At 43.7% G+C, this 27,406-nt stretch overlaps 1 protein-coding gene across 3 annotated transcripts in view; it reads right to left on the bottom strand.

Moving 5' to 3' along the window:
* Positions 1 to 27,406, bottom strand: part of LOC134351744 (A disintegrin and metalloproteinase with thrombospondin motifs 20-like) — a 697,549-nt gene that overhangs the window by 386,314 nt on the left and 283,829 nt on the right. For all 3 annotated transcript variants that reach the window (XM_063058346.1, XM_063058347.1, XM_063058349.1), the window contains 4 exons: positions 12,308 to 12,453; positions 4,178 to 4,359; positions 3,955 to 4,091; positions 1,840 to 1,957 (listed from right to left, as the gene is read on the bottom strand). In XM_063058346.1, coding sequence (XP_062914416.1) covers positions 1,840 to 1,957; positions 3,955 to 4,091; positions 4,178 to 4,359; positions 12,308 to 12,453 — 583 coding nt within the window. The remainder of the gene's footprint in view (positions 1 to 1,839; positions 1,958 to 3,954; positions 4,092 to 4,177; positions 4,360 to 12,307; positions 12,454 to 27,406) is intronic.

Consider the following 27,406-nt stretch of genomic DNA (forward strand, 5'->3'; position numbering starts at 1 on the left):
CCTCAGCCTGAAATGTTGAGTGTTTATTCCCCTCCATAGATGCTGCCTGACCTGCTGAGTTCCTCCAGCATTTTGCATGTGTTGCTTAAGATTCGAGCATCTGCAGAATCTCTGGTGTTTGAAAAGCAAAGCTGTGTTTTATTTTAATCGGTTGATGTTTTAAAAACACAGCTTCTTTAAAATAAGAATAGACTAGTGCTAGTGGAAGGTTGTTTCCTGGACTGGAAGCCTGTGACCAGTCCTGTGCCTCAGGAGTCAGTCAGGGGCCCATTGTTGTTTGATATCTGTATCAAGGATGAAAATGTTAATGCATTTGTAGAAGACGCTAATACAGATGATGTATGGGCAGTAAAGGAACATCAAAAATTACAGGACGCTTTTTGATCACCTGGGTTGGTGGAGTGAGGATGGCAAATGGAGTTTAGTTCAGATAAGTGCATATTGTTGCATCTTTGAAAGTCAAATCAAAGTCATGTTTGGACTTTCACAGTGAATGGCAGGGCCCTGGCACAGGATAGTAAAGAAACATTTTAGCATGCTGATCTTCATCTGTCAGGGTATAGAAATTGGGAGTTTATTTTGATATGAATGAGGCCACATTTTGAATATTGTGATCAGTTTTGGATGTGCTGCTATAGGAAAATAAAAATATTAAGATGGAAAGTGTGCAGAGGAGATTTACGAAGGTGTTGCCAGGACTTCAGGACTGAGCAATGGAGGTGGGGGGGAAGGCTTGACAGACTTTGCAGCATTTTACCTTGGAGCATAGAAGACTGAGAGGTGATCTCGATGTGTTAAAATATCATGAGCAGCAAGGTTAAGGTGAATACACTCAGTCTTTTTCCCAGTTTGGGAATCAAGAAACATTATTATGACTTTGAGGAGACTTAGTGTGTCTTCAAAGATTGTAGCATGTGTTCACAGATGTATAATGGAGAGCATCGCTGCTGTGTATGGGGGCTCCAATATAGAAGATCTAAAGAGGCTTCAAAGAATATTACCTCAGCAAGAACCATCACAGGCACAGTTGTCCCCACCATTGAGCATATAAGACCATTAAGACAGAAGCAGAATTAGGCCATTCAAAGGCAGTGCCTCAAGAAGGCAGCATCCATCACTAAAGACCCTCGCCACCCAGGACATGCCCTTTTCTCATTATTAGCTTCAGGGTGGAGGTACTGGAGCCTGAAGACCCACACTCACCATTTTAAGGAACAGTTTCTTCCCTTCTGCTATCACATTTCATGAACCCATGAACGCTACTACGCTATTCCACTTTGGCACCATTTACTTTATTTATCTTTATTGTAATTTTTAATGATTTAACACTGTACTCTGCCACATACAACAAAATGCATGACATACATATGTCAGTGATAATAATCATGATTCTGATTGTTGGTCTGAATGAGAAAGCATAAATTTCAGGTGAGAGGGGACAGACTTAATAGGAACTTGAAGGGAAACCTTTTTACACCGAGGGTGGTCCATATATGAAATGAGTGGATGAGCTGTCAGGACATGATTGAGGTGGGTAAAAACAACTTTTAAAAGAAAGTTGGACAGATGTATGGATTGGAAAAGTTTAGAACAGGGGTTTCCAAACTGGGTTCCATAGACCCTTTGGTTAATGGTGGAGGTCCATGGTGTAAAAATGGTTGGGAACCCCTGGTTTAGAAGGATATTTTCCAAGTACATGCAAGTGGGAATGACTGAGGTAGGCATCTTGGTCAACATGGACCATTTGGGTGAAGGGTTAGTTTTCCTACTCCATGACTCTCACGTTGAATTAGTCATTTTTTCTGTTTGCTGTTCGTGCACTCAGTGTACAGAACTTACCATACTGTGCATTGTTAAAAGTACCAGCCAGGGTCCGACAAGAGGAATTATCTCCTCCACACACTCCACATTTGTCCCGCCTTGCTTTGGAATTCAACACGTGATCACATCCCGCCTGCTGTAAAACAAGTACTGGAGGTTAAAGGTTAAGTCCTGGTTAATGTACAAGAAACACTATATGCTATTTCCTGACACATATGCTATCATTAATAGAGATAGAGGGTAAACTTGTCAAAGATCATCCAACCAGTTTTATCTGATAATGATAACCAACTGCAAAGGACTGGGGTGATATCAGTTGCAGACCCTTGCAAGTTGTATGTTTGGCCTTTGATAATTGGACAATACAGTCAACATCTACTTTAGTATTGAAATCCATTGTTCCCATCCCCACAGTGTCAGTCCCCATTCACAACTTCTTTTCCCTAGGGAGGGATGACCTCCAACTCAATTCCCACACAAGTTCTGCAACCAAAGGCTGAGAACAAGCCAGGAGTCATGTGGAGAGGCTGAGGTCACTACACCCCATGGTGCCCGTGATTCAGGACTGCCAGTCTGTGAGGACGTGTGTGGGCATCAGGGAAGCATTTGCACCCTTGTGTGAGGAGCCAACTTTGCAGCTAGCTTGGTGGGGGGTGCATTAGCTGAGAGATCTGCACGCAATAAAATCACCATCAGCCTGTCCTAGTCCAACCAGATTGATATCACATCAAGAAAGCTCACTAATGCTTCTACTTCTTCAGGAGGTTAAAAAAATTGGGCATACTTCTGTCAATCAACTTTCATTGCTGCACCATAGAAAACATTCTCTCTTGATGTGTAATGGATTGATATGGGAACTGCTCTGCACATGAACACAAGACACCTTGCAGAGCTCAGCAGGTCACAGCAACTAGCCTCTCCTCTATGGATTCTGTCTATACATCTCGATGCCTCAGTAAAGCAGCCAATATAAGTGAGGACCACACCCAGCCTGGACCTTCTCTCTTCTCCTCTCTCCCCTCAGGCAGAAGATACAAAAGTCTGAAAGCATGTACCACAGGGCTCAAGGACACTTTCATCCCACTGTTATCAGAATCTTGAAAGGACTTCTTAGATAAGATGGAGTCTTGGCCTCACAATCTACCTTGTTCTGATCTTACACTTTATTGTTTGATCTTGCACTTCATTGTTTACCTGCACTGCACTTTTTCGGTAGCTTTTACACTTTATTCTGCATTGTTACTGTTTTATCTTATTCTAGCTCAATGCACTGTGTAATGATCTGATCTGTATGAACAGTATGCAAGACAAGCTTTTCACTGTATATGGGTACATGTGACAACAGTAAGCCAACACCAACGCCAATACCAGTAAGAAACGCTGGAGGAACTCAGCAGGTCAAGCAGCATCTGTGGAGGGAAATAACCAGTTGATGTTTCAGGCCAAGACCTTTCATCAGGACTGGATAGGAAGAGGTGGAAGCCAGAGTAAGAAGGTGGGGGAAGGGAAGGACTACAAGCTGGTAGATATAGGTGAGGCAGCTGAGGGGAAGGTGTGTGAGCATGGGGGTTGGGGGATGAAGTAAGAAGCTGGGAAGCGATAGGGGGAAAGCTTAAGGGCTGAGTTTGACAGAAGGCGATAAGAGAGGATAATAGCCCACAGGAGCAAGGAGAGGAGGAGGGGCACCAGAGGAAGGTGGGAGAGATGAAGGAGTGCAGTCTGGCAGGTGACAGGTTCAACCAGGTGAAGAGGAAGGCAGCTGGGTTGGAGAGGGAGGATGATGTGAGAAGTTGGGAGGTGATAGGTGGAAAAGGTTAAGGGCTGAAGAGGGGTGAATCTAATAGGAGAGGACAGCAGAACATGGGAGGTAGGGAAGCAGATCCGACAGTCTGTACAGATGCTTCCTGGCTGCGGGGCCAGCACCACCCCATGAAATGCTCACTCTCTTCCAAAATGCTTCCCCCATCAACTCCAAGTTGCAGATGCCTCCGATGTATTTCTTGCCCAGGACCTGCATAGTGATAGTTCCCTCCAAAGTGTTTTCAGGTGTCATGGGGAGGAGCTGACACACAGATCCAAAGAAACACTCCCCCTCCCTCCCCAGTTTCAACAATGTGCTGCTTCATAACTTACTCTGCACAAGCCTTGCACACAGATGTCGTTGGTGTCAGGGCCGCAGGTGGTGCCGTCGGTGACGCGATCCTTGAGCTGGTAGTATGCAGTCGTCCCAGCCACACGGCAAAAAAGCTTGCAGCGATCCTTCATCAGAACTGACGCAGAGACAGACGTATGAAATTGACTCCAGATTACAGTGAATTTTGGCCAACTGCACCACAGAACGGCTCGGAATACTTACTGCCACTGTACTTCGGAAGCCAACGCACGTTTGCTGGCAACCCGTTGATGTTAAAATGCTTCCCATCGAACTCTGAACACTGCTCTTCCCTGAAATCCTTTCTGCCCTTTGGGCACGGCTCGGTGTTACAGGATCGGAACTTCATTCTACGACCCACACAATACTTCCCGCCATTCCTGGGCCTAGCCGGGACAGGAAACAGTAAAATAAACTTATGGGGCAGTAAAAAACATCATGTTTCAGCTTCAAGGTCAAGCTTAATATATGATTACCCAGGAATACAGTCAAATGAAACAGCATTACTCTGGGGTTAGAGTGCAAAACACAGTATCAACAGTCGTACAAGGGACACATAACACATATAAGATAGCAGTAAAATACAATCACAAAAATAAGAATATATTCCAAGTCCCTAAGTTCATGGAAGTTACAGCAGTCGAAAAAATGCAGCTTGTTTTCTGCTGAGTGAACGCTGGAGAGCAGCACTGATGCCAGCTTGGATGCTGTGCCACACTGCCTCTAGCTCCAATTCTGACGCCCCTCTCCTGGGTGACTACAGTTAGGCAGCAAAGTGGCTTGAGGCCTAGTCTTGCACCGAGTGAACACTGAAGAGCAGCACCAATGCCAGCATGGATGCTGTGCCACACTGCCTCCGATACCTTTCTTCTGAACAGCTGCAAACTGTGGCTCGTTCTCACGATGACCAAGGCCACACAGCTCCCTGCTGGTGGATCCGCCAATAAACTAGTGAACTGGACTTGCAGTATTCCACATTACCAATGCCCAATAGGGTGTTGTGATCACAAGAAAAGGGACTAGGAGAATCATTTGCTGCATGCACCAACTCAGACACCTCTCTCTTGCAGACAGCAGAATTTTCCGCACCAAGTCCAACTCCTTCAGTTTCTTCACCAATGAGAAACTCTCTGATGGGAAACTTAAGCAAATTAAGGCTAACAATGCAGGGTCAAAACAATGGCTTAAACTGAACACGAAAAAGGTCAGAAGGGAAAACTTCACATGTACAATGCAGAGTAGCAAAAGTGACAACACTGAGAAGTAACTCTTTTTCAACAATTCTTCTAGCCTGAAACAAAATTACAGAATTATTAATATATCACTAGCTGAAAACAGGTTTATTTTTGTTAATTTGTTCAGCTTTCAGGATCTTGGTGCTTCAGACCTATAATGTCCATCACTTTGAGGAGATTTAGTATACAGTGCCGTGTTAAAGTATTCAGCCCCGGTCCTTTGTTCACATAAATGAGGATAACAATCAATTTAACTGAAATTTTTAATATGTGAATCTAATGCTCCTTTTCTCATAGTAGAATCCAAAATACAGGAAAAATTGTAAAACATTAAAAACTAAAAATTCAAAACCTGAAATATTGATCCCCACTTTCTCAGTACTTAGTTGAACCACCTCACACAGCAATTACAGCCAGTGGTCTTTTTGGATAAGTCTCTATTAGCCTTGCGCAGCCTGATGGAGCAAGAGTTGCCCATTCCTCCTTGTAAAACTGCTCAAGCTGTGCTAAGTTAGTTGGGGAGGCTGTGGACAGCAGTCCTGCGGTCTTGCCAGAGATGTTCATCTGGGTTAAAGTCAGGACTCTGACCGGGCCACTCAAGGACATCAATTTTCTTCATTTGAAGCAACTCCATAGTTGCTCTGGCAGTGCGCTTTTGGTTGTTGAAGATGAACTTCCTCCCCAGTTGAAACTTTCTGTCAGAGGCGAGTATGTTTTTATCCAGCATCTCTCTGTATTTAGCAGTATTCATCTTCCCATCAGTCCTGGACAGATTTTCAGTCCCTGCTGCTGAAAAGCATCCACATAGTATGATGCTACTTCCACTGTACTTTACATTAGGGATGGTGTTACCTGGCTGATGTGAAGTATTAAATGTTCACCACATGTACAGCTTAGTGTTGAGACAATAAATTTTCATTTCAATCTCATCCAACCACAATACCTTCTTCCACATATCTACAGTATCTTCTAAGTGACACTTTGCAAAGTCTTTACAGGCAAGTGTAGGCTTTTTCTTCAGCCAAGGCTTCTTCATTGCTGCTCTTCCATATATATTCTTTTTGTGCAAGGCCTTAGAGATTGTGGAGCTATGAACTTCATGTCCAGTTTGTAGCCACTGTCTTCTGCAGTTCAGTCAGAGTGACTATTGGCATCTCAGTAGCCTCTTTTACAAGTGCCATTCTTCTCTCACAACTAAGTCTAGAGGAACGGCCTGACCTAGGCAATGTGGTTGTGGTTTCATATTTTTTCCACAGTTTCACGACGGACTGCACTGGTATGTTCAAGGTATGTTTAGGGCCTTTGAGATGGTCTTGTATCCTTTCCCAGATTTGTGCTACTTAGTTACCAGTTCCCTGACTTGTCTCAAATGCTCTTTTGTCTTATTTTGATTTGGTTTGTTGAAAATCTACCATACTGTTGGACTTTATAGAGCAAGGGGGTATTTATGCAGATAATTTCATCGAAAGCAGGTGATCCTCCAATTTTTTACATCAACAGATTGGGTGAGATGCTAAGGTAATGTACTGAGGAAAGTTAGTGTAGTAATTACAAAGGGGATGAATACGTTTTCAGCCTCACAAATTTTGGTTTTTAATATTTAGTTAATTGTTGACAAGTTTTGGAATTTTCCTTTTGACTTGACATGATGCATAATGTTTTGTAGATTAACTCAAAAATATCCTACTTTAATATACAGTATGTTAAATTTCAAAAATGGGACAGTAAAATGTGAAAATATTTGTGGGAGCTCAATACTATGAGTTCACCACTCAGTCTCCTATATTCTGCGGAATAAAAGCCCACCTTGTGCAACCCTTCCCTTGAACATAGTCCCTCAAGTCCTGGAAACATTCTTATAAACAGTTTTTCACACTCTTTTCAATTTAATGCATTGATCCTGTAACAGGGTAACCTAAACTGAACACAATACTCTAAGTATGCCCTCACCAACATCTTCTACAATGCAACATATCTTCCTAGCTTCCATATTCAATGACCTGACTGATGAAGGTCCATGTACCAAAAGCTTCATCTCTGCACTATCTACCTGGGGCTCCACATTAAGGGAACCATGCACGTATTCTTTGAGGTCCCTCTGGTCTATAACAAGACCCAGGACCCTTTTGTTCAATGTAGAAGTCCTACTTTGATTTGTCCTTGCAAAACGTAACACTTCACACTTATCTGAAATAAATTCCATTTGCCATTCCTCAGTCCAGCTGTCTAGATAATCAAGATTCCACTGCAATTCTGGGTACTCCTCCACTGTCTACAACACCATCTCCGTTAGTGTCATTAACAAGGTTACTAGTATTTCCTCCAATATTCCCATCCATTTCATTAATATAGAAGACAAATAACAATGAGTCCAGCACTAACTGCTGGGTCACACCGCTAGTCACAGTCCTCCAGTCTAAGAAACATCTTTTTACTTTCACCTCTGTACCCTACCATCCTGTCAATGTTGTATCCTGTTTGCTAGCTCTCCTTGGTTGCCAGTAGCAACAGTTTTTTACGGGGCTGGTCCAGCTTATTTCTGATCAGTTGTGGTCCTCAGGATGTTGATGTTGGGAACATTGAACTGGAAATAATGCTGAATGTCAAGAATAGGTGGCTTGATCTTGCCTTGCTGGAGGTGAACACTGCTTGGTGTGAATCTTGTCAATCAAACCTGAATGTTATCTGGGGCTTGCTGTGTGCAGTTGTGATAGGTTTCTTTCTCTGTTGAGTTGCAGGCAGAACAAGTCCATTGAAATGTTAGGAATTGGAAATATTTTATATTTTCAACAGTTTAAGAGAGAAAGGAGGCAAAATTCTTTCTTACAGGTTGTGGTTTGTGCAATTTGCTCTTTATTCAAGCATTAGGGTTTGATGCTTTCTTCAACGGGTTCCATCATGTTTTCTTTGTTTTGGGGCTGCCTGCGGGAAGATGAATCTCAGGTTGTATTCTGTATGCATACTTTGATATTAAATGTACATTGAATCTTTGAAACTTGTCTCTTCCACAAACTGTGATGGAAGAAGAATTTTAGAGGAACACACACGAAATGCTGGAGGAACTCAGCAGGCCAGGCAGCATCTATGGAAAAGAGTAAAAAGTCCACTTTCAGGCCAAGTCCTGAAGAAGGGTCTCGGCCTGAAGCGACGACTGTTTACTCATTTCCATAGATGCTGTCTGACCTGCTGATTTCCTGCGGAATTTTGTGTGTGTTGCTTTGGATTTTCCAACAACTGCAGATTTTCTCATGTTTGAAAATTTTTTCAGTAATTTTACCATTGAAGTGGAATGCTGGCAGGTAGGTTAAGGAAGGTTGCAAGCAGTGGGTAAAAGCTGTGGAGCTGAAATTACAAACCGATCAGCTGATTGTAGGGCAGGGTAGAGGGGCCGAAGGGCCAGAGGGAATGATTCCTGCTCCAAGTTCCCCCTTTCAAATGTATGTCCATGTGAACAGAAACAGAACGTTGGCTTTAAACTGGATGAACTATAACTACATCGACCACCTGCTTGACAAATCCATGCCAACACGGGGAATGCAAAGTGATCGTATTTTCAATTCTGTAAGAGAAACAACAGCTGAAAAGAAAAATGGGAAGTTTCTGTCAATGCGAGCGGGACTTTCCCTGCTTTTTCCCAGCCCAGTGCATGGCTTGTTTCTCTATGCGAAGGTTGAATGAGAAGGAAGTCACCATTTCTGCTTAGAACAGTTCGTCAGCCATCCTGTTCATTTGCAAAACTTACAGTTACAGTCGTAATATACTTTTAGCACATTGGCTTACATAAATCAGGACAACAAGTACAGGAGTTGGAATGTTACATTGAAGGTCTATGACATGTTGGAGAGGCCAAATTTGGAATATTGTATGCAGTTCTGGTCATCTACCAGCAGGACAAATTTCAATAAGAATGAAAGATTGTGGAGAAAATCGGCAAAGCTGTTGCCGGGACTGGAGAACCTCTGTTATCGGGAAAGGTTAAATAGGTTGGGATTTCATTTTCTGGAGCACAGGAAAATAAAGGGTGATCTTGTAGAGGTATACCAAATTATGAAGTTTATCGGTAAGGCAAATGCATGCAGACTTTTTCCCCTGAGGCTAGGTGAGGCAAGAACTAAAGGCCATAGGTTAAGGGTGAAAGGTGAAATATTTAGCAACATAGAAAACCTACAGCACAATACAGGCCCTTTACCCCACAATGCTGTGCCGAACATGTACTTACCTTAGAAATTACCAAGGGTTACCCATAGCCCTCAATTTTTCTAACCTCCATGTACTTATCCAGGAGTCTCTTAAAAGACCCTATCATATCCATCTCCACCTCCATTGCCGGCAGCCCATTCCACGCACTCACCACTATCTTCGTAAAAAACTTACCCCTGACATCTCCTCTGTACCTACTTCCAAGCACCTTAAAACTGAGCCCTCTCGTGCTATCCACTTCAGCCCTGGGAAAAAGCCTCTGCCTATCCACACAATCAATGCCTCTCATCATCTTATACAACTCTATCAGGTCACCTCTCATCCTTTGTCGCTCCAAGGAGAAAAGGCCAAGTTCACTCAACCTATTTTCATGAGGCATGCTCCCCAATCCAGGCAACTTCTTGTAAATCTCCCCTGCACCCTTTCTGTGGTTTCCACATCCTTCCTGTAGTGAGGCAACCAGAAATGAGCAGAGAACTCCAAGTGGGGTCTGACCAGGGTCCTATATAGCTGCAACATTACCTCTCTGCTCCTAAATTCAATCCCATGGTTGATGAAGGCCAGGGCACTGTATGCCTTCTGAACCACAGAGTCAACCTGTGCAGTAGCTTTGAGTGTCCTATGGACTCGGACCCCAAGATCCTGCTGATCCTCCACACTGCCAAGAGTCTTACCATTAATGCTATATTCTTCCATTATATTTGACCTACCAAAATGAACCACTTCACACTTACCTGGGTTGAACTCCATCTGCCACTTCTCAGCCCAGTTTTGAATCCTATCAATAATGCTGTAACCTCTGACAGCCCTCCACACTATCCACAACACCTCCAACCTTTGTGTCATCAGCAAATTTACTAGCCCCTCCCTCCACTTCCTCATCCAGGTCATTTATAAAAATCATGAAGAGTAGGGGTCCCAGAATAGATCCCTGAAGCACTCTACTGGTCACTGACCTCCTTGCAGAATATGACCTGTCTACAACCACTCTTTGCCTTCTGTGGGCAAGCCAGTTCTGGATCCACAAATCAATGTCCCCTTGGATCCCATGCCTCCTTACTTTCTCAATAAGCCCTGCATGAGGTACCTTATCAAATGCCTTGCTGAAATCCATATACACTATATCTACTGCTCCACCTCCATCAATGTGTTTAGTCACATCCTCAAAAATTCAATCAGGCTCGTAAGGCACGACCTGCCTTTGTCAAAGCCATGCTAACTATTCCTAATCATATTATGCCTCTCCAAATGTTCATAAATCCTGCCTCTCAGGATCTTTTCCATCAACTTACCAACCATTGAAGTAAGACTCGCTGGTCTATAATTTCCTGGGCTATCTCTACTTCCTTTCTTGAATAAGGGAACAACATTCACAACCCGCCAATCCTCTGGAACCTCTCCCATCCCCATTGATGATGCAAAGATCACCGCCAGAGACTCAGCAATCTCCTCCCTTGCCTCCCACAGTAGTCTGGGCTACAGCTCGTCCGGTCCCGGTGACTTATCCAACTTGATGCTTTCCAAAAGCTCCAGCACATCCACTTTCTTAATATCTACATACTCAAGCTTTTCAGTCTGCTGCAAGCCAACACTACAATCACCAAGATCCTTTTCCTTAGTGAATACTGAAGCAAAGTACTTATTAAGTACCTCTGCTATTTCCTCCGGTTCCATACACACTTTTCCACTGTCACACTTGATTTGTCATATTCTCTCATGCCTTATCCTCTTGCTCTTTACATACTTGTAGAATGCCTTGGGATTTTCCTTAATCTTGTCCTCCAAGGCCTTCTCATAGCCCCTTCTGGCTCTCCTAATTTCATTCTTATGGTCCTTCCTGCTAGCCTTATCATTTTCTAGATGCCTATCATTACCCAGTTTTTGAACCTTTCGTAAGCTCTTCTTTTCTTCTTGACTAGATTTACAATAGCCTTTGTACACCTCGGATCTTGTACCCTACCACCCTTTCCCTGTCTCATTGGAATGTACCTATACAGAAGTCCATGCAAATATCTCCTGAACATTTGCCACATTTCTTCCGTACACTTCCCTGAGGACATCTGTTCCCAATTTATGCTTCCAAGTTCCTGCCTGATAGCCTCATATTTCCCCTTACTCCAATTAAACGCATTCCTAACTTATCTGTTCCTATCCCTCTCCATTGCTATGGTAAAGAAGATAGAATTATGATCACTATCTCCAAAATGATCTCCCACTAAGAGATCTGACACCTGACCAGGTTCATTTTTTAAGAGACACGTAAGGGGGTACTTCTTCACTTAGAGGGAGGTGCGAGTGTGGAACAAGCTGCCGGGGGAGGTGGTTGATGTGGTTTTGATTGTAACATTCAGGAGGAGTTTAGATGGGTGAGTTTGGAACAGAAGGATATGGAGGGCCATGAACCTGGTGCTGGAGGTCAAGTTGGCATGGACTGAATGGGCCAAATGGCCTGTTTCTATGTTGTAGTGCTCTATAATTCTATGACTTTACATGGATGAGAGGGGTTTGGAGGGCTACGCTCCATGTGCAGATAGATGGGATCAGGCAGAGATCAGTTTAGCATAAAATAAATGAACCAAGTGGCCTGTTACTGTTCTCCAGAGCTCTCTGACTTAAAGAACATGCCAGCCCAATCATAACAAGTCGGCAGAAAGGACTCTGCCACGATAGGCAATTGAGGAAAGGACAACTGTGTCCGTCATCATGGAGGCTAGAGCACTGTGTGATCTGAAACCCGGACCCTCTCCAGCGAGCACCAGTGGTTAGTGAGCTGGAATAATTCTTCGGAATAGAGTAGTACATCTGCCTGCATGCACTCTCTCCACAGGCTAATCCCAAGTCTGTTCACGGGTGTAAGCTGGCGCAGGGGAACACTCGAAAGCGCTAGACGGCAGCTTACTCCGGCTTGTTGCAGTCTCTCACTGCGTTTCTGATGCCTCCCCCGCACGGCCTGGAGCACGCTCCGTACGGTCCCCAGGGCCCCCACGCTCCGTCCACTGGCCTTGCCGCCATCTCCTTGTTCACGCAGAGCCCGTGCCAACAATGCTGCCATCACACAAAACAATAGAAAAACAAGAAATGTGTTTAACAAAAGGGGTGGAGCACCACAGCAATCACACAACAGTACGCACAACAGATTCTGCAGATGCTGGAAATCTCCAGCAACACAAACAAAATGCTGAAACAACTCAGCAGGTTAGGCAGCATCAGGACCTCAGCCCTCTGTCAATCAGAATTGACCATGGATATTGTGTCCTATCTGCCTAGATACCCAAGCCTGGGCAGTGTGATATGGAGGGCAAGCTGTTGCCCATGTAGCAAGCTCCTCCTCTCCATGCATCTGATGAACCCAAAGGGACGGCACAGACCCATACTGTTTGGTACCAGCGGCATCACAAGAATTGCCAGTCAACATTGAACTCAATGTAGGACTGCCTTAGGGACCCCAGTTCTGGATTTTTCCCTCGGGGTTTGCTCCCAAAGCCCTCCTCATGAGTGGGTATAGCAACAAAGCAGCGGTGGTTTGAGATCAGAGTTTTCTTTCTCTTGGATGAGCTGCCAACCGCAGCTGATGGCTGACAAGCCCTATCTGCTTGAAGTGATTGGTTTTAAGGCACAAAGACCCATCTTTTCCCCTTCTCCTGAAGCGTCTATGAAGGGGAATAAACAATTAACATTTTGATCAGAGATCCTTCAACCCACCCCCTTCAACCTTTTTGTTTTCTCTCATTCCTGTGCCCCACTCACTCCTTCACTCCCCCTTCCCTACTCAAACCATCTGCCCATCACCTCCCACCAGCTCCATCATGGGCTCAACCCTCCTCACCAACGAGGGCATCTTCAAGAGGCCGTGTCTCATGAGGGGTGGCAGACTTCGTTACGGATCGTCATCATCTGGGACAAGCCCTTTTCTCATCACTACCAACAGGGAGAAGGAACAGAAGCCTGAAGACCCACGCCTAACATTTTAGGAACACCTTCATTCCCTCTGCTGTCAGATTTCTGAATGCCTGTGAACACTACCTTGCTATTCCACTTTGCAATATTAATTTTTTATTGTAACTTACAGTAATTTTTGATGTCTTGCACTGTACTGCTGCCACAAAAACAACAAATTTCTTTACACTGGTCAGTGATAATAAACCTGTTTCAAATTCCCTTTCTGTCACGTTCCACTCTCCTATTAGGTTCCCTCTTCTTCAGCCCTTTACCTCGTCCCATTATCCCCTCCCAGCTTCCCCAATCAATGCACCTCCCCCCACCCACCCATATTGCCCCACACCAGGTTTTACCTATCACCTGACAACTCATCTCACTTCTCCCTCCCTCTTTCTTATTCTGGCTTTTTTCCCACTTCCTTTCTGTCCTGATGGAGGGTCTTGGCTTAGAATGTTGATTGTTTATTCTCCTCCATAGATGCAGTCTGACCTGCTGAGTTCCTACAGCCCTTTGGGGGGTGATACACCATGGTACAGAACAGCAACTGACCCATTGGAAAAGCAGGACATGACCACTGACCCAATGTGAGATCAAGCTCAGAATCTGCTGCTCTGACAGGAAATAGCACCTAGGAGAATGAACTGGTCATAATTTTGACAGATCTATTCCTTGTACACATGTCTCGAGCAAACTGGATGCTTCCTTACAGTTATAGTAGATTTGGCAAGTCAGAGTAGATATATAGATAGGTTTTGAAATTCCAACCATTGCAGGCTCTCTCATGACCTACAGCCACTTGGCAGAAGTCCCAGATTGTTCCTGCCCCATGGAGTTCATGTGGTGGCAGTAAAAGCTCTTCCCCTCTCTCAGCTGGGGTCCTGCCCCTGTGTGAACCAGGGAGAATTCCATTTCTATGCTTTGTATACACTTGCTTTCGAACTTTGTACTTACTGTAGAATTCAAACAAAATGATCATGACGGGGGCTCTACGGACTCATGTGAACTTTGCCTTTTTAGTTGCTTTGCTCCCAGGAACTGAGAAATTTTTTGAGGAAGATAGATCCCACTATTCCCACCAGTGAGAAGAAACACAAAATGCAACTTAGCTTCAGGTTGGGAATGTTGAGCCCTGCGGTCATCTGTTCACTTGCTGTGCACTACATTTATCAGTCACAGGCCAAGAGTCCACTGGAGTACAGGTGGTCCAACCTACCAGCTAACAGTTGGGAAGGATCTCATATGAAGTCTCTTACTCTTTGTTGACCTGCCTCACTGGTCTCCCCCCACTTGCTGGTTCCTGGTCCCACGGCAGGCAGTGTGTGACCTCCCGCTTTGACCTGCAATGGTGGCTGCTGACCTTCTGCTCAGCACAGCTGGATCACTGACTGATCGGAGGTCTCTGACTGAGCATGGTCCCAAGATGGCATGGGGTCTTCAACTTATTCTGAGACTCTGGTGGTGGTGCAAGGGTGTGGGGAGTCAGATTTACTACTGCAACATTACAGCACTATGCCTGATAATTAATATTTTAGCAGAATCCAATTTTCATCTTGGAATTGCTACACAGTGACAGGCATGTAGACAAGAGTGAGTATAATATGCTAGCCCTCCAGTCCTTCCTCTTCTTCTGTTTGCCAGAAGATGCAGATTGTCCAAACCAGGAGAAACCAGAGACGAGAAAGGTGGTGAAATTTCCAAACAGTCATAGATTCTAACGGGTCTTTTGGCCCAACTAGTTCATGCTGACCAACATGACATCTTAGTTGCCTGGATTGGCTCATACTCCTCTGGACCTTTCCAATACGTGTACCTGTCCACTGTCATTTAATTCCCAATATCATACATGCCTCAACCACTTCCTCTGGCAGTCCATTCCACATACTGATACCCTCAGATGAAAAGTTACCCTTTGAGTTCCTATTAAATCACTCCCATCTGACATTAAACCTGAGCCCTCTAGTTCTTGATTCCCCAGCTCTGGGTAGAAATGCATTCATCCTATCTACGCCCCTCAAGAGTTTATACAGCTCTAGAAGATTACCTCTTGGCCTCCCAAGAAAAATTATGGCCTCCTTTATCTAGCCAGACTCTCCCTAATCCACTCAGTTGAATCCTTGCTCAACAGAATTTATCTCTCACATTAAGATGTCCTGACAGATGATAATTCGTGACATTTGTCTTGATGACCTTTTTGAGCTGGAAGTGAGTAAGGTGTCAAGTTGAGGTGAATGGGAGAGGGAGGCTGGTTCAGGACTTTATTATAAGGTCTGGCATCACAGAAAGCCCAACAATGCATGTAATATCCCAGTACTCTGCTTGCTGGTGCTATTTATCACATTTTATTCGGTGCATCTTTCAAAGTGGCTTCAAAACTCCCCACAGTTTTAAGAGCACCACTTTACTGAGAAGTGTTCAGCTTTGGTCACCTCATTATAAGAAGGATGTGGAAGCTTTAGAGAGGGTGTAGAAGAGATTTACCAGGATGCTGCCTGGAGAAGAGAACATGTCTTATGAGAGCAGGTTGAGCAAGCTAAGGCTTTTCTCCTTGGGGTGAGAGAGGAAGAGAAGTCACTTGATAGAGGTGTATGAGATGATAAAAGGCATAATAGAGTGAACAGTCAAAGACTTTTTCCCTGGGCGGTCATGGCTAATATGACAGGATATACTTTTAAGGTGATTGGAGGAAAGTATAGCAGGGATGTCATTGATAAGTTTTTCGCACAGAAACTGGCAAATGCACAAAATGCATTGCCAAGAGGTAGTGGTAGAGAAAGGTACATTAGGCACATCAGTGAAAGAAAATGGAGGGTTAGATGGGAGGGGACAGTTAGATTGGTTTGGGATTAGGTTTAAAAGTCAATGCAAAATTGTGAGCCAAATTTTTTTTTACTGTGCTATCTTCTTGTATGTCAATTCTATATTAACTCTGGTGAAAGACTGAACAGATTAATTTTAACAGCAAATATCATTAAAAAAGAATTGGATTTAGGTTGAGGTTTTATAATATGATCACATTAAATTCCTGGGTTCAAAACTATTGTGCGGTAATCTGTGCATTATTAAGATTCACAGTGTGAGGAATTTGTTATTCCCGCACTGTTCAACAAGAAAAGAAGTTCAGGTGTCAAGCTGACAAACAGATTTAAAGCTAGCATCAGCTGTGCACTCAAGAGCTGCACATAGTAACTCACACACGCAGGATTTGATTTTCATCAGAGAGAGAAAGAGACTAAGAGATTCCGTGGGAACTTCAGCAGGGTCGATGAGGTTTGCTGAATTGTGGTTGTTACTGGAGGATGAGGGGCAAGCATGTCAGATGTTGTGATCCTTCATGCAATGATAAGGACACTTGCTGATCTGCCGTCTGATAATTAACACAGTAGTGTGATTGAGGGTGCAGTTTCCTCAGCTGAACAAAAATAAAATCACCTCATAACATCATAAGATTAGCTTTATCTGTCTCATGTATGTTGAAACATACAGTGAAATGCATCAAATCAAAGCAGCAAAGTTTGTACTAGGGAGAGCCCGCAAGTGTCACCTCACTTCCAGTGCCATCATGCTATGCCCACACCTCCCTAACCCTCACCATACATTCTTGGAATATGGGAGGAAACCAGAGCACCCAGAAGAAATCTTTATGGTCACGGGGAGAACGTACAGACTCCTTACAGATAGTGGCAGGAATCGAACCCTGATTTCCCAGCTGGTGCTGCCGAGTGTTGTGTTGATCGCTATGCTACGTGCTGCCCAATGCCCTTGAACCTTCTGAGCACATGCAAGGAGTCAGGGACTGTCCATCTTAACTGCTCTCAGTTCATTACTGCTCATGAAGCTGCTGTTTGTTCACTGTTGAAGTAATTACAGCCATGGATCAGTCTGCTGATGTGTGAAGTTGCATAGAGCAATAACCACCGTCAACACCCTTCAGAATCCACTGGAAGAATGGTTTCCTCAGAGTGAAAATCCCTCCTCACGATCCCACTTCAATATGTTAGGAAAGTTTTTGAAGCAGGGTTAATAAGGTTTTCACCTACACAGCTGTTGTGGGCTGCAACTCCAAAGAGCATTGAGATGTTTCACTAACTGAATTGTTAAGCAATGAGTAGGTTAATTCATCCCATCTTCCCACAAGATCCCGACTCAATGGGAGTACAGGTTAGAAGGACAGGGTTGTAAAGCTGCCATCTGAACTCGCCAGGTTATGGGAAATGTGTCTGCAGCTGAACTTAGTCCTTCACTTTTTGGAATTCTCTGATTGTGAATCACAATCAGTGACATAGTGTCATGACAACAACCTTTCTCTCAATGTGGGAGAAAAAAAAAGAGCTGGTTATTGACTTCTGGAAGTGGGGTGTGTGGTAGTGCATCTGCTCCTATCTACATCAGCCTCAGAGTCACCAATAGCCTGTCCTGATCCAACCAAATTAAAGTCATGGCCAAGAAACTCACAAAGGTGTCTACTTCCTCAGGAGGGTAAATAATTTGGTATGAACCCGTCAACCCTTAACAATTCCTATAGAAATCATTCTATCTGGATGCATTATGACGTGGTGGGGCCATTGCTTTTCTCATGGCTGCGAGAAACTGCAGAGAGATGTGGCATATCACAGCAACCACCCTCCCCTCCATGGCCTCTGTCTGTACTTCTTGCTGCTTCAGTAAAGCAAAACCCACCCACGCTGGATATTCTGTCTTCCTCCTCCTCATCAGACACAAAAGCCTGAAAGCTCTTGCCACTAGGCTGAAGGACAATTTCTACTCCACTGTTGTAAGACTATTAAATAATTCCCTAGTCCAATAAAATGGACTTTTGACCTTATAATCCATCTTGTTATGATCTTATGTTTTATTGCACTGCACTTTCTCTGTAGCAGTTACACGTTATTCTACATTGTTATAGTCCTACTTTAATCTACCTCGATGTACAGTAGTGATCTGAACTGTACGAACAGTATGTGAGACAACTTTACACTCTAGCTCAGTACATGTGACTATAATAAACCAATAACAACACTCCCATAAAATGCAGAAAAACTCATTCTGGACTGGTCTAAGAGGCATTCAATTCTGCTGTACTAGTGTGTGGAATGTGTGGAGACATTTGACAGATGAGAAATGTCAATTACACTGCACACTAGATGCGTTTGTAGTTATTAAGTTAGGGAATCAGTGCTCACAGTCTGGTATAGTGGAATGGCTAGTAGACCTGTTGTCTCACAGCACCACAGAACCAGGTTCAATCTTGACACCTGGCACTGTCTATCTGGAGTTTGCACCTTCTCCCTGTAACCACATCGGCTTACCACAGGTTCACAGGTTTATTCTGAAACCCTAAAGATCCCTGACTTGAGGTTAATTGGGCACAATAAGTTGTCCCTAGTCTGTAGGTGAGTGGTTGGATCTGAATTCTGCTGACAATAACGTGGTGAGAATAAAAATAGGGATTAATATATGCATGGAATTGGTAGACGGCAGAGCCTGTTTCTCTGACTATGTGACTAAGAGAAGCCCAAAGTCAGCGTGCTAAATGAAGCAAAAACAACAAGCATTGAAGCCTACGTCATCAAGAACCAACTAAGATGGAGTGGTCATGTTGTTCGGATGAAAGATGAACGTCTGCCGAAACAAATCTTCTACTCCCAGCTTAAAAAAGGCAAACGTAAAAGAGATGGACAACAGAAGAGATTCAAAGACGTCTTAAAAGTCAATGTGAAGAAATATAAGATCGACATCAACAATTGGGAAACCAGCGCCAAGATCAGGAAACTCTGGCAGGCCATCATCCGAGAAGGAACAGCAACTTTCAAAGCCAACAGATGTGCAGAATTAGAAGAAAAGAGAAGAAAGTGGAAAGACAGGCAGCAACAACCAAAGCCCGATCTGCCATCTGGAACTACCTGTCCTGAATGCGGAAGAACTTTCAAAGCCAAGCTTGGACTCATAAGCCACTTGAAAGCCCATAAATAGATCAACAGAATGAAGACCATCATCCTCGACCTTGAGGGATAGCCACCACGATATCCCAATGTAACTTGGGTGGATTTTCCTCAGAAAAGATCAATCATTTTGTAAGCTTGCTTTCACTGAATCAGGTCTCCAATAGAACTAAAAATCCAAAAAGCTGGAAGCCTGAAATAAATACAAAATACTGAAAACATTCAGCAGGTCAGGCAGATTCTGTGGAGAGGTTTAATATCTTAACTCAGTTTCTCTTTCTTTAAAAAGATTGGCATAGAAAATATGGAGGCAGGTGACTATTTAAGAGATTGTGCTATTTGTATCATGTAATAAAAGATTTGAGAAGACAAACTCCAGCAACTATTTTTAATTGACAGTTAACATAGTCTTGATGGGTTCAAGTAGCCTGTTCCAATGTTGTATTTACCTGTGAGTCAGTGGGTAACTGTAACTGACAGTGCAGATACGTTATCTCTGTAAGAAGTCAAGATATGCAAACAAGCTGATGGATTTCATGATTTGCATTCCTTTCTATGCATCTTTGCAGGAATGTGATGACAACCCATAGTACAGTAGCGCTGTACTTTGTAAGTTACTCAGTATGGAGGTCACAGATAACTTTGCACAGTGATGTTTATCAGGGACCAAATCATTTTTACAACAGGTTTGACTATAAACTGCCTTAATGAATACAAGACACAAATTGGGAATGAAACACAATCAATAACAACTCTCAGACTACAAATACACAAACACACACACATACACAAAAAAACTCTCCGATTCTCTTCACCATTTACACTTCGGACTTCAACTACTGCACAGAGTCTTGTCATCTTCATCTTCTACAAATAAACACACACACACACACACAAAACAACTACATTCAGAGGTCATGGAGAATCCTGCTAGTGGTTCACAACCTAACTTTATGCCATGGACCAATACCATTAAGCAAGGGATCTGTGGACCCCAGGTTGGGAACTCTGATAACTTTGATCACTTTACATTAAAATGAAGTTTTTGTTTTTTTTATTGCAAAATACTGTATTGTTTATGTTTAATTTATATTTACCTTGTGAAACATAGAAACATAGAAAATAGGTGCAGGAGTAGGCCATTCGGCCCTTCGAGCCTGCACCGCCATTTATTATGATCATGGCTGATCATCCAACTCAGAACCCCACTCCAGCCTTCCCTCCATACCCCCTGACCCCCGTAGCCACAAGGGCCATATCTAACTCCCTCTTAAATATAGCCAATGAACTGGCCTCAACAGTTTCCTGTGGCAGAGAATTCCACAGATTCACCACTCTCTGTGTGAAGAAGTTTTTCCTAATCTCAGTCCTAAAAGGCTTCCTCTCTATCCTCAAACTGTGGCCCCTCGTTCTGGACTTCCCCAACATCGGGAACAATCTTCCTGCATCTAGCCTGTCCAATCCCTTCAGGATCTTATACGTTTCAATCAGATCCCCCCTCAATCTTCTAAATTCCAACGAGTACAAGCCCAGTTCATCCAGTCTTTCTTCATATGAAAGTCCTGCCATCCCAGGAATCAATCTGGTGAACCTTCTTTGTACTCCCTCTATGGCAAAGATGTCTTTCCTCAGATTAGGGGACCAAAACTGCACACAATACTCCAGCTGTGGTCTCACCAAGGCCTTGTACAACTGCAGTAGTACCTCCCGGCTCCTGTACTCGAATCCTCTCGCTATAAATGCCAGCAAACCATTCGCCTTTTTCACCGCCTGCTGTACCTGCATGCCCACTTTCAATGACTGGTGTATAATGACACCCAGGTCTCGTTGCACCTCCCCTTTTCCTAATCGGCCACCATTCAGATATAAATGGTGGGGTTACATTAGCCACCCTCCAATCCTCAGGAACTAGTCCAGAATCTAACGAGTTTTGAAAAATTATCACTAATGCGTCCACTATTTCTTGGGCTACTTCCTTAAGCACTCTAGGATGCAGACCATCTGGCCCTGGGGATTTATCTGCCTTCAATCCCTTCAAATTACCTAACACCACTTCCCTACTAACATGTATTTCGCTCAGTTCCTCCATCTCACTGGACCCTCTGTCCCTTACTATTTCTGGAAGATTATTTATGTCCTCCTTAGTGAAGACAGAACCAAAGTAATTATTCAATTGGTCTGCCATGTCCTTGCTCCCCATAATCAATTCACTTGTTTCTGTCTGCAGGGGACCTACATTTGTCTTTACCAGTCTTTTCCTTTTTACATATCTATAAAAGCTTTTACAGTCCGTTTTTATGTTCCCTGCCAGTTTTCTCTCATAATCTTTTCTCCCCTTCCTAATTAAGCCCTTTGTCCTCCTCTGCTGAACTCTGAATTTCTCCCAGTCCTCAGGTGAGCCACTTTCTCTGGCTAATTTGTATGCTTCTTCTTTGGAATTGATACTATCCCTAATTTCTCTTGTCAGCCACGGGTGCACTACCTTCCTTGATTTATTCTTTTGCCAAACTGGGATGAACAATTGTTGTAGTTCATCCATGCAACCTTTAAATGCTTGCCATTGCATATCCACTGTCAATCCTTTAAGTGTCATTTGCCAGTCTATCTTAGCTAATTCACGTCTCATACCTTCAAAGTTACCCCTCTTTAAGTTCAGAACCTTTGTTTCTGAATTAACTATGTCACTCTCCATGTTAATGAAGAATTCCACCATATTATGGTCACTCTTACCCAAGGGGCCTCTCACGCCAAGATCGCTAATTAACCCTTCCTCATTGCTCAAAACCCAGTCCAGAATAGCCTGCTCTCTAGTTGGTTCCTCGACATGTTGGTTCAAAAAACCATCCCGCATACATTCCAAGAAATCCTCTTCCTCAGCACCTTTACCAATTTGGTTCACCCAGTCTACATGTAGATTGAAGTCACCCATTATAACTGCTGTTCCTTTATTGCACACATTTCTAATTTCCTGTTTAATACCATCTCCGACCTCACTACTACTGTTAGGTGGCCTGTACACAACTCCCACCAGCGTCTTCTGCCCCTTAGTGTTACACAGCTCTACCCATATCGATTCCACATCTTCCCGGCTTATGTCCGTTAAGATGTGAATGTTGCTTATATGATGCTATGTACCTGTGATGCTGCTGCAAGTTAAGTTTGTCCTTCCATCTGTGCATGCATGTACATGCACAGAAGACAATAAACTTGACTTTGACTTTGATTGTTTATGAGAAGTCAAATGAAGACTTGAAAAGTTTACTATTTGGAGCAACCTGGATTTCTACTGCAAAATTATTCTAAAACTAAAAGAGGACATAGCATGAAATTGAAGGCAGCATTTGAGATTTCATCTTGCCTGATGCTCCTGTGTAACAACTTTACTTCACTGAATGCACGAGGTTATTAGTTGACTTCTAAATCTTTGTGTGCTGGTGTGGAAATGTACTCCATGGCTCTCAAGCAGGCTCTCCACGTCAAAAGGAGAGGCAAAAAGGTTAAATTACAGAAGTGACCCCATTCTGGTGGCTGGGACATTTGTTACCAGCCAGATATTGATCACTTCTGCCTGATGCACATCCTGGCAGGAACCAAGATATACAAGTACACAATTTCAGATCAACAAATTATTTGGAGCAAATGCTTAAGATTTACATTTGAGAACTGAAGCTACTTAAGTCCATAAGACCATGAGATAGAGAAGCAGAATTAGGCCATTCAATTCATTGGGTCTGCTCCACCATTTTATCATGTTGATTTGTTGTCCCTTTCAACCCCATTCTTCTGCTTTTTCCCTGTAACCTTTGACACCCTGACTAATCAAGAACTTATCAATCTCCACTTTAACTATACCCAATAACTTGGCCTCCACAGCCCTCTGTAGCAATGAATTCCACAGATTCACCACCCTCTGGTTAAAGAAATTCCCCCTCATCTCTCTTCTGAAGGGATTTCCTTCCATCCTGAGACTCTGCCTTCTGGCCTTAGACTCCCCAACGTTAGGAAACATCCTCTCCGTGTTCACTCTATCTAGACCTGTCAATATTCGATAGGTTTCAATGAAATTCCCCTTCAGTCTTCTCAGCTTCAGTGAATACAGACCCAAGGCTATCAAACACTTCACAAATATTAGCCCTTTTATTACTGTGATCATTCTCATGAACTTCCTCTTGACCCTCTCCAATGCTAGCACGTTCTTCCTTAGATAAGGGGCCCAAAACTGCTCTCAGTACTCCGTGTGGTCTGACCAATGGTTTATAAAGCTACAGCATTATATCCTTGCTTTTATATCCTAGTCCATTCTGAGATAATGATGATTCTTGGGTATCATGTTATTCAGGGTGAGAGAAGAAGTGCATAAAATCATGTAGAGCATAGATAGAGTGAATTTATATAGCTCCCCCCCCCCCATGGAAAACGAAGGAACATAGGTTTAAGGTCAGAAGTGATAGATTTACCTGAGGGACAACTTCTTTGTGGAGAGGGTGGTGCAGATATGGAATGATCTACTAGAGAAAGTGGTAGAGGCAGGAGCAATAACAGCATTTAAAAGACACTTAGATAAATAATGGGTTCGAGGGGTTTGGAGGGATATGGGCTGGGCATGGGCTAATGGGTCTAGCTTGCTGGGCACCATGGTTGGCATAGGCAAGTTGAGCCAAAGGTCCTGTTTCCATGCTGCATTACTTTATATGACTTTAATTCCCTCTTCCTCATACCTACCACTTCCACCCTCCCCCAGAGATGCAGCTTGACCCATTGAAGTCCTCCAGCAGTTTGTTTATTGCTCCAGATTCCAACATTACGTCCCCATGCTTAGTAAAGTGCCCGTAGCGGCCACCAGTGTCAAAATTAGGCTGTTCTAATCACAGAATGCATCCGCCAGTGTAAATCTTCAGAACATAGAACATGCAACAGTACAGGCCCTTCAGCCCACAGTGTTGTACCGACCTTACGATCTACTCCAAGATCATTCTAATCCTTCTTTCCCAGATAGCTCTGCATTTTTCTTTCATCTACGTGCCTATCTACGAATCTTTTAAATGTCCATAATGTATCAGCTTCAACCACCACCCCCAGTAATGCATTCAAGGCATTTACCACTCTCTGCATTAAAAACCTACCTCTGACATCACCCCTATACTTTGCTTGAGTCACATTAATTGGGATGTCCTCTGGTATTAGCCATTGTCACCCTGGGGAAAAGGTGCTGGCTGTCCAATCTACTGTATCTATGGCTCTCATAATCTTATACTCCATTAATCATGAGCAGGATTTATCTTCACCAATCTCAAGTACAACTGTGTCCAGTTATGGCAGTCATATGAAAAGGGGGATTCAGAATGTGTTGGTGAAGGAGGCAGACTCAGTTGTGGCATTTGAAAAGGAATTGGGTAAGTGTTGAAAGAGTTTGTAATGGTGTGAGGAGTGGGTAGGGGTGAGACTGGCTGGATTCCTCTTTCATAGAACCAGTTCAAACTTAGGAAACCAAATGGCTTCCTTCCATCTGGTCACTGCTCTCCATTCAAGATCTTTGTGTGTTTTTTGACCACATGATCTCCATGGCATCCTCTCAAACAGGATTACAAAACAGTGACTGAAGATGGCAGCAGATTTCTAAACACTGGTTTGTCCTTCTCCTCATTCCGAAAGTCCTGCCAACTGACGACTGATGAAATGGGAAGTAAAAACCTCAGTGTGTCAAATAGCTTGTAGAAAATTATAACTACTGCAGGGCTGAGACTGACTGCACTCACCTCATTTGTCTGCTTACTCAGGTGACCTTGGTCCAATCAAGAGAGTTTCCCTTGAAGCCAAAACAAATAACTTCAATTTTGCATAACCTCTTCGAATTGAATGAACGGTGCCCAGACATTAAAGGATAGCTTCTCAATGCATAATTGCTATTGAAGATTGGTCTGTAATAACAAAGGGGGCCTTAAAGGCATGCAAATTCCCTATGCTTTAACTCAGCGGTCCCCAATCACCGGGCCGTGGACCGGTGCTGGGCCGCAAAGCATGTGCTACCAGGCCACGAGGAAACAATATGATTGGGTGATAGGAGCCAGCTGCACCTTTCCTCATTCCCTGTCACAGCCACTGTTGAGCTTGAACGAACGTGAGGTCATTACCCGTGTGTCATCCATGTCAGCGCGGGAAGAAGATCAACCCCTCGTGCTTGCAGATGACAGCGGGCTGAAAAGTATGTTTGACATAACATTTCTGCCGGCATTCTGGATCAAAGTCAAGGCTAAATATCCTGAGATAGTCATGAAAGCACTGAAAACGTTGCTTCCGTTTCCAACATATCCCTGCAATGAATGCAACGAAAACTAAATTGCGGAATAGACTGGACATAAGGAACCCCCTTCGAGTATCGCTGTCTCCCATCACCCCTCGATAGGACCGTCTTGTTACAGGAAAACAAGCCCAGGGCTCCCACTGATTCAGCGATATTGATGTGTTGCAATGATTTTATATGTCCATATGGGGAAAGTATGTGCTGTGTGTTTAATATCCATACGTCACTTAAAATGTTATGATGCTATTGACTTATAAGTAACTTATATAACCATATAACAAATACAGCATGGAAACAGGCCATCTCTGCCCTTCTTGTCCGTGCTGAATGTTACTCTCACCTGGTCCCACCGACCTGCACTCAGCGCATAACCCTGCATTCCTTTCCTGTCCATATACCTATCCAATTTTTCTTTAAGTGATAATATCGAACCTGCCTCTACCACTTCTACTGGAAGTTCGTTCAACACTTACTTCAAACTCCCCTGTCCTCCCCTGAAACTTGACTTATCACTATATTCATGTGAGGAAAATATGCGCTGTGTGTTTAATATTAAATTCGTTAGATAAACCCTTTTAGAAATGAAACTGAGTGTATTAGCAACTTATCACCTATATTCCAGTCGTGATTAACACCCCCCCCCACAGAACAGAATCATCAAAAACGATATGTAGAAAAAAAATCGACACGTACACGCATATGCACTGGTGCCCGCGCAAAGCTTCATGGTCATTGTAGTCTTTCTTGGGGTAAACACAATGGATCTGACTGCCATTCTTGTCCGTTGGCAACCCTACCCCACCCCCGCCCCCGGGTCAGCCGGTTCGCAAGAATATTGTCCATAATAAACGGGTCCGCAGTGCAAAAAAGGTTGGGGAGCCCTGCTTTAACTGCAGGCTCTAATCAGTCATGGAAAATAGCTATAAGGAAAATCAGGTACATAATGACTGAAGAACTGTCTTGACTGCAATCATTTAATGCCCCGTGTGCCTGGTGTAAGCACAATTAATGACACCTCAAGGTGTACAATGTTGGGACCAGGCTGCTGGAACAATATTGACATACTACCATCACTCCTTCAATTGAGCTGGGAATTTAATGTTGGATTCTCTATTGACTCTGTGACATGCTGTGGGAATGAGATTTTTCCAACAAATCTATGAGGCCAGGTGTCTCCCTTCCCTCCACTGTCAGGCTCCAGCTGGAACCCAGCAGCAGGCTCTAATCCCACATGTTATGATGGCTATCACTACTGAGAACCCCAGCTAGCCTGACCTAGTGCAGAACACAAAACCCCATCATGCCAATTGGGCTTGTAGAGTCATAGAGCTGTACAACACAGAAACAGGCCCTTCAGCCAACCATTTCTATGCCAGCCTTGACTTTTTCATGGGAAAATCACGGTCTGTGTGGACCAGTAATAACACCTCCTCCTCACTGACAATCAACACAGGTGCACCTTAAGTGTGCAGGCTTAGCCCACTGCTCTACTCTCTCTACACTCATGAATGTTGTTAGCCACATCTCAAACTCAATCTATAAATTCACAAAAAACATAGAATCTCAGATGGTGATGAACAGGCGTGAGATAGATTGGCTGGTTGATTGGTGTCATAAGAGCAACCTTGCTCTCAACCAAGGAATACTGACTGCTTGCAGCTCCATCTGGTTTGGAGGCACAGATGTACTGGATTGAAAGAGGCTGCACAGGGTTGTAGACTCAGCCAGCTCTGTCAAAAGGTATGCCTCAAGAAGGACACTCCTCGTCCAGCACATGCCCTCTTCTCATGACTACAATCAAAGAGGTGCAGGAGCTGGA

Source organism: Mobula hypostoma, chromosome 9 (assembly GCF_963921235.1).
Source record: "Mobula hypostoma chromosome 9, sMobHyp1.1, whole genome shotgun sequence".
Classification (NCBI taxonomy): Eukaryota; Metazoa; Chordata; class Chondrichthyes; order Myliobatiformes; family Myliobatidae; genus Mobula; species Mobula hypostoma.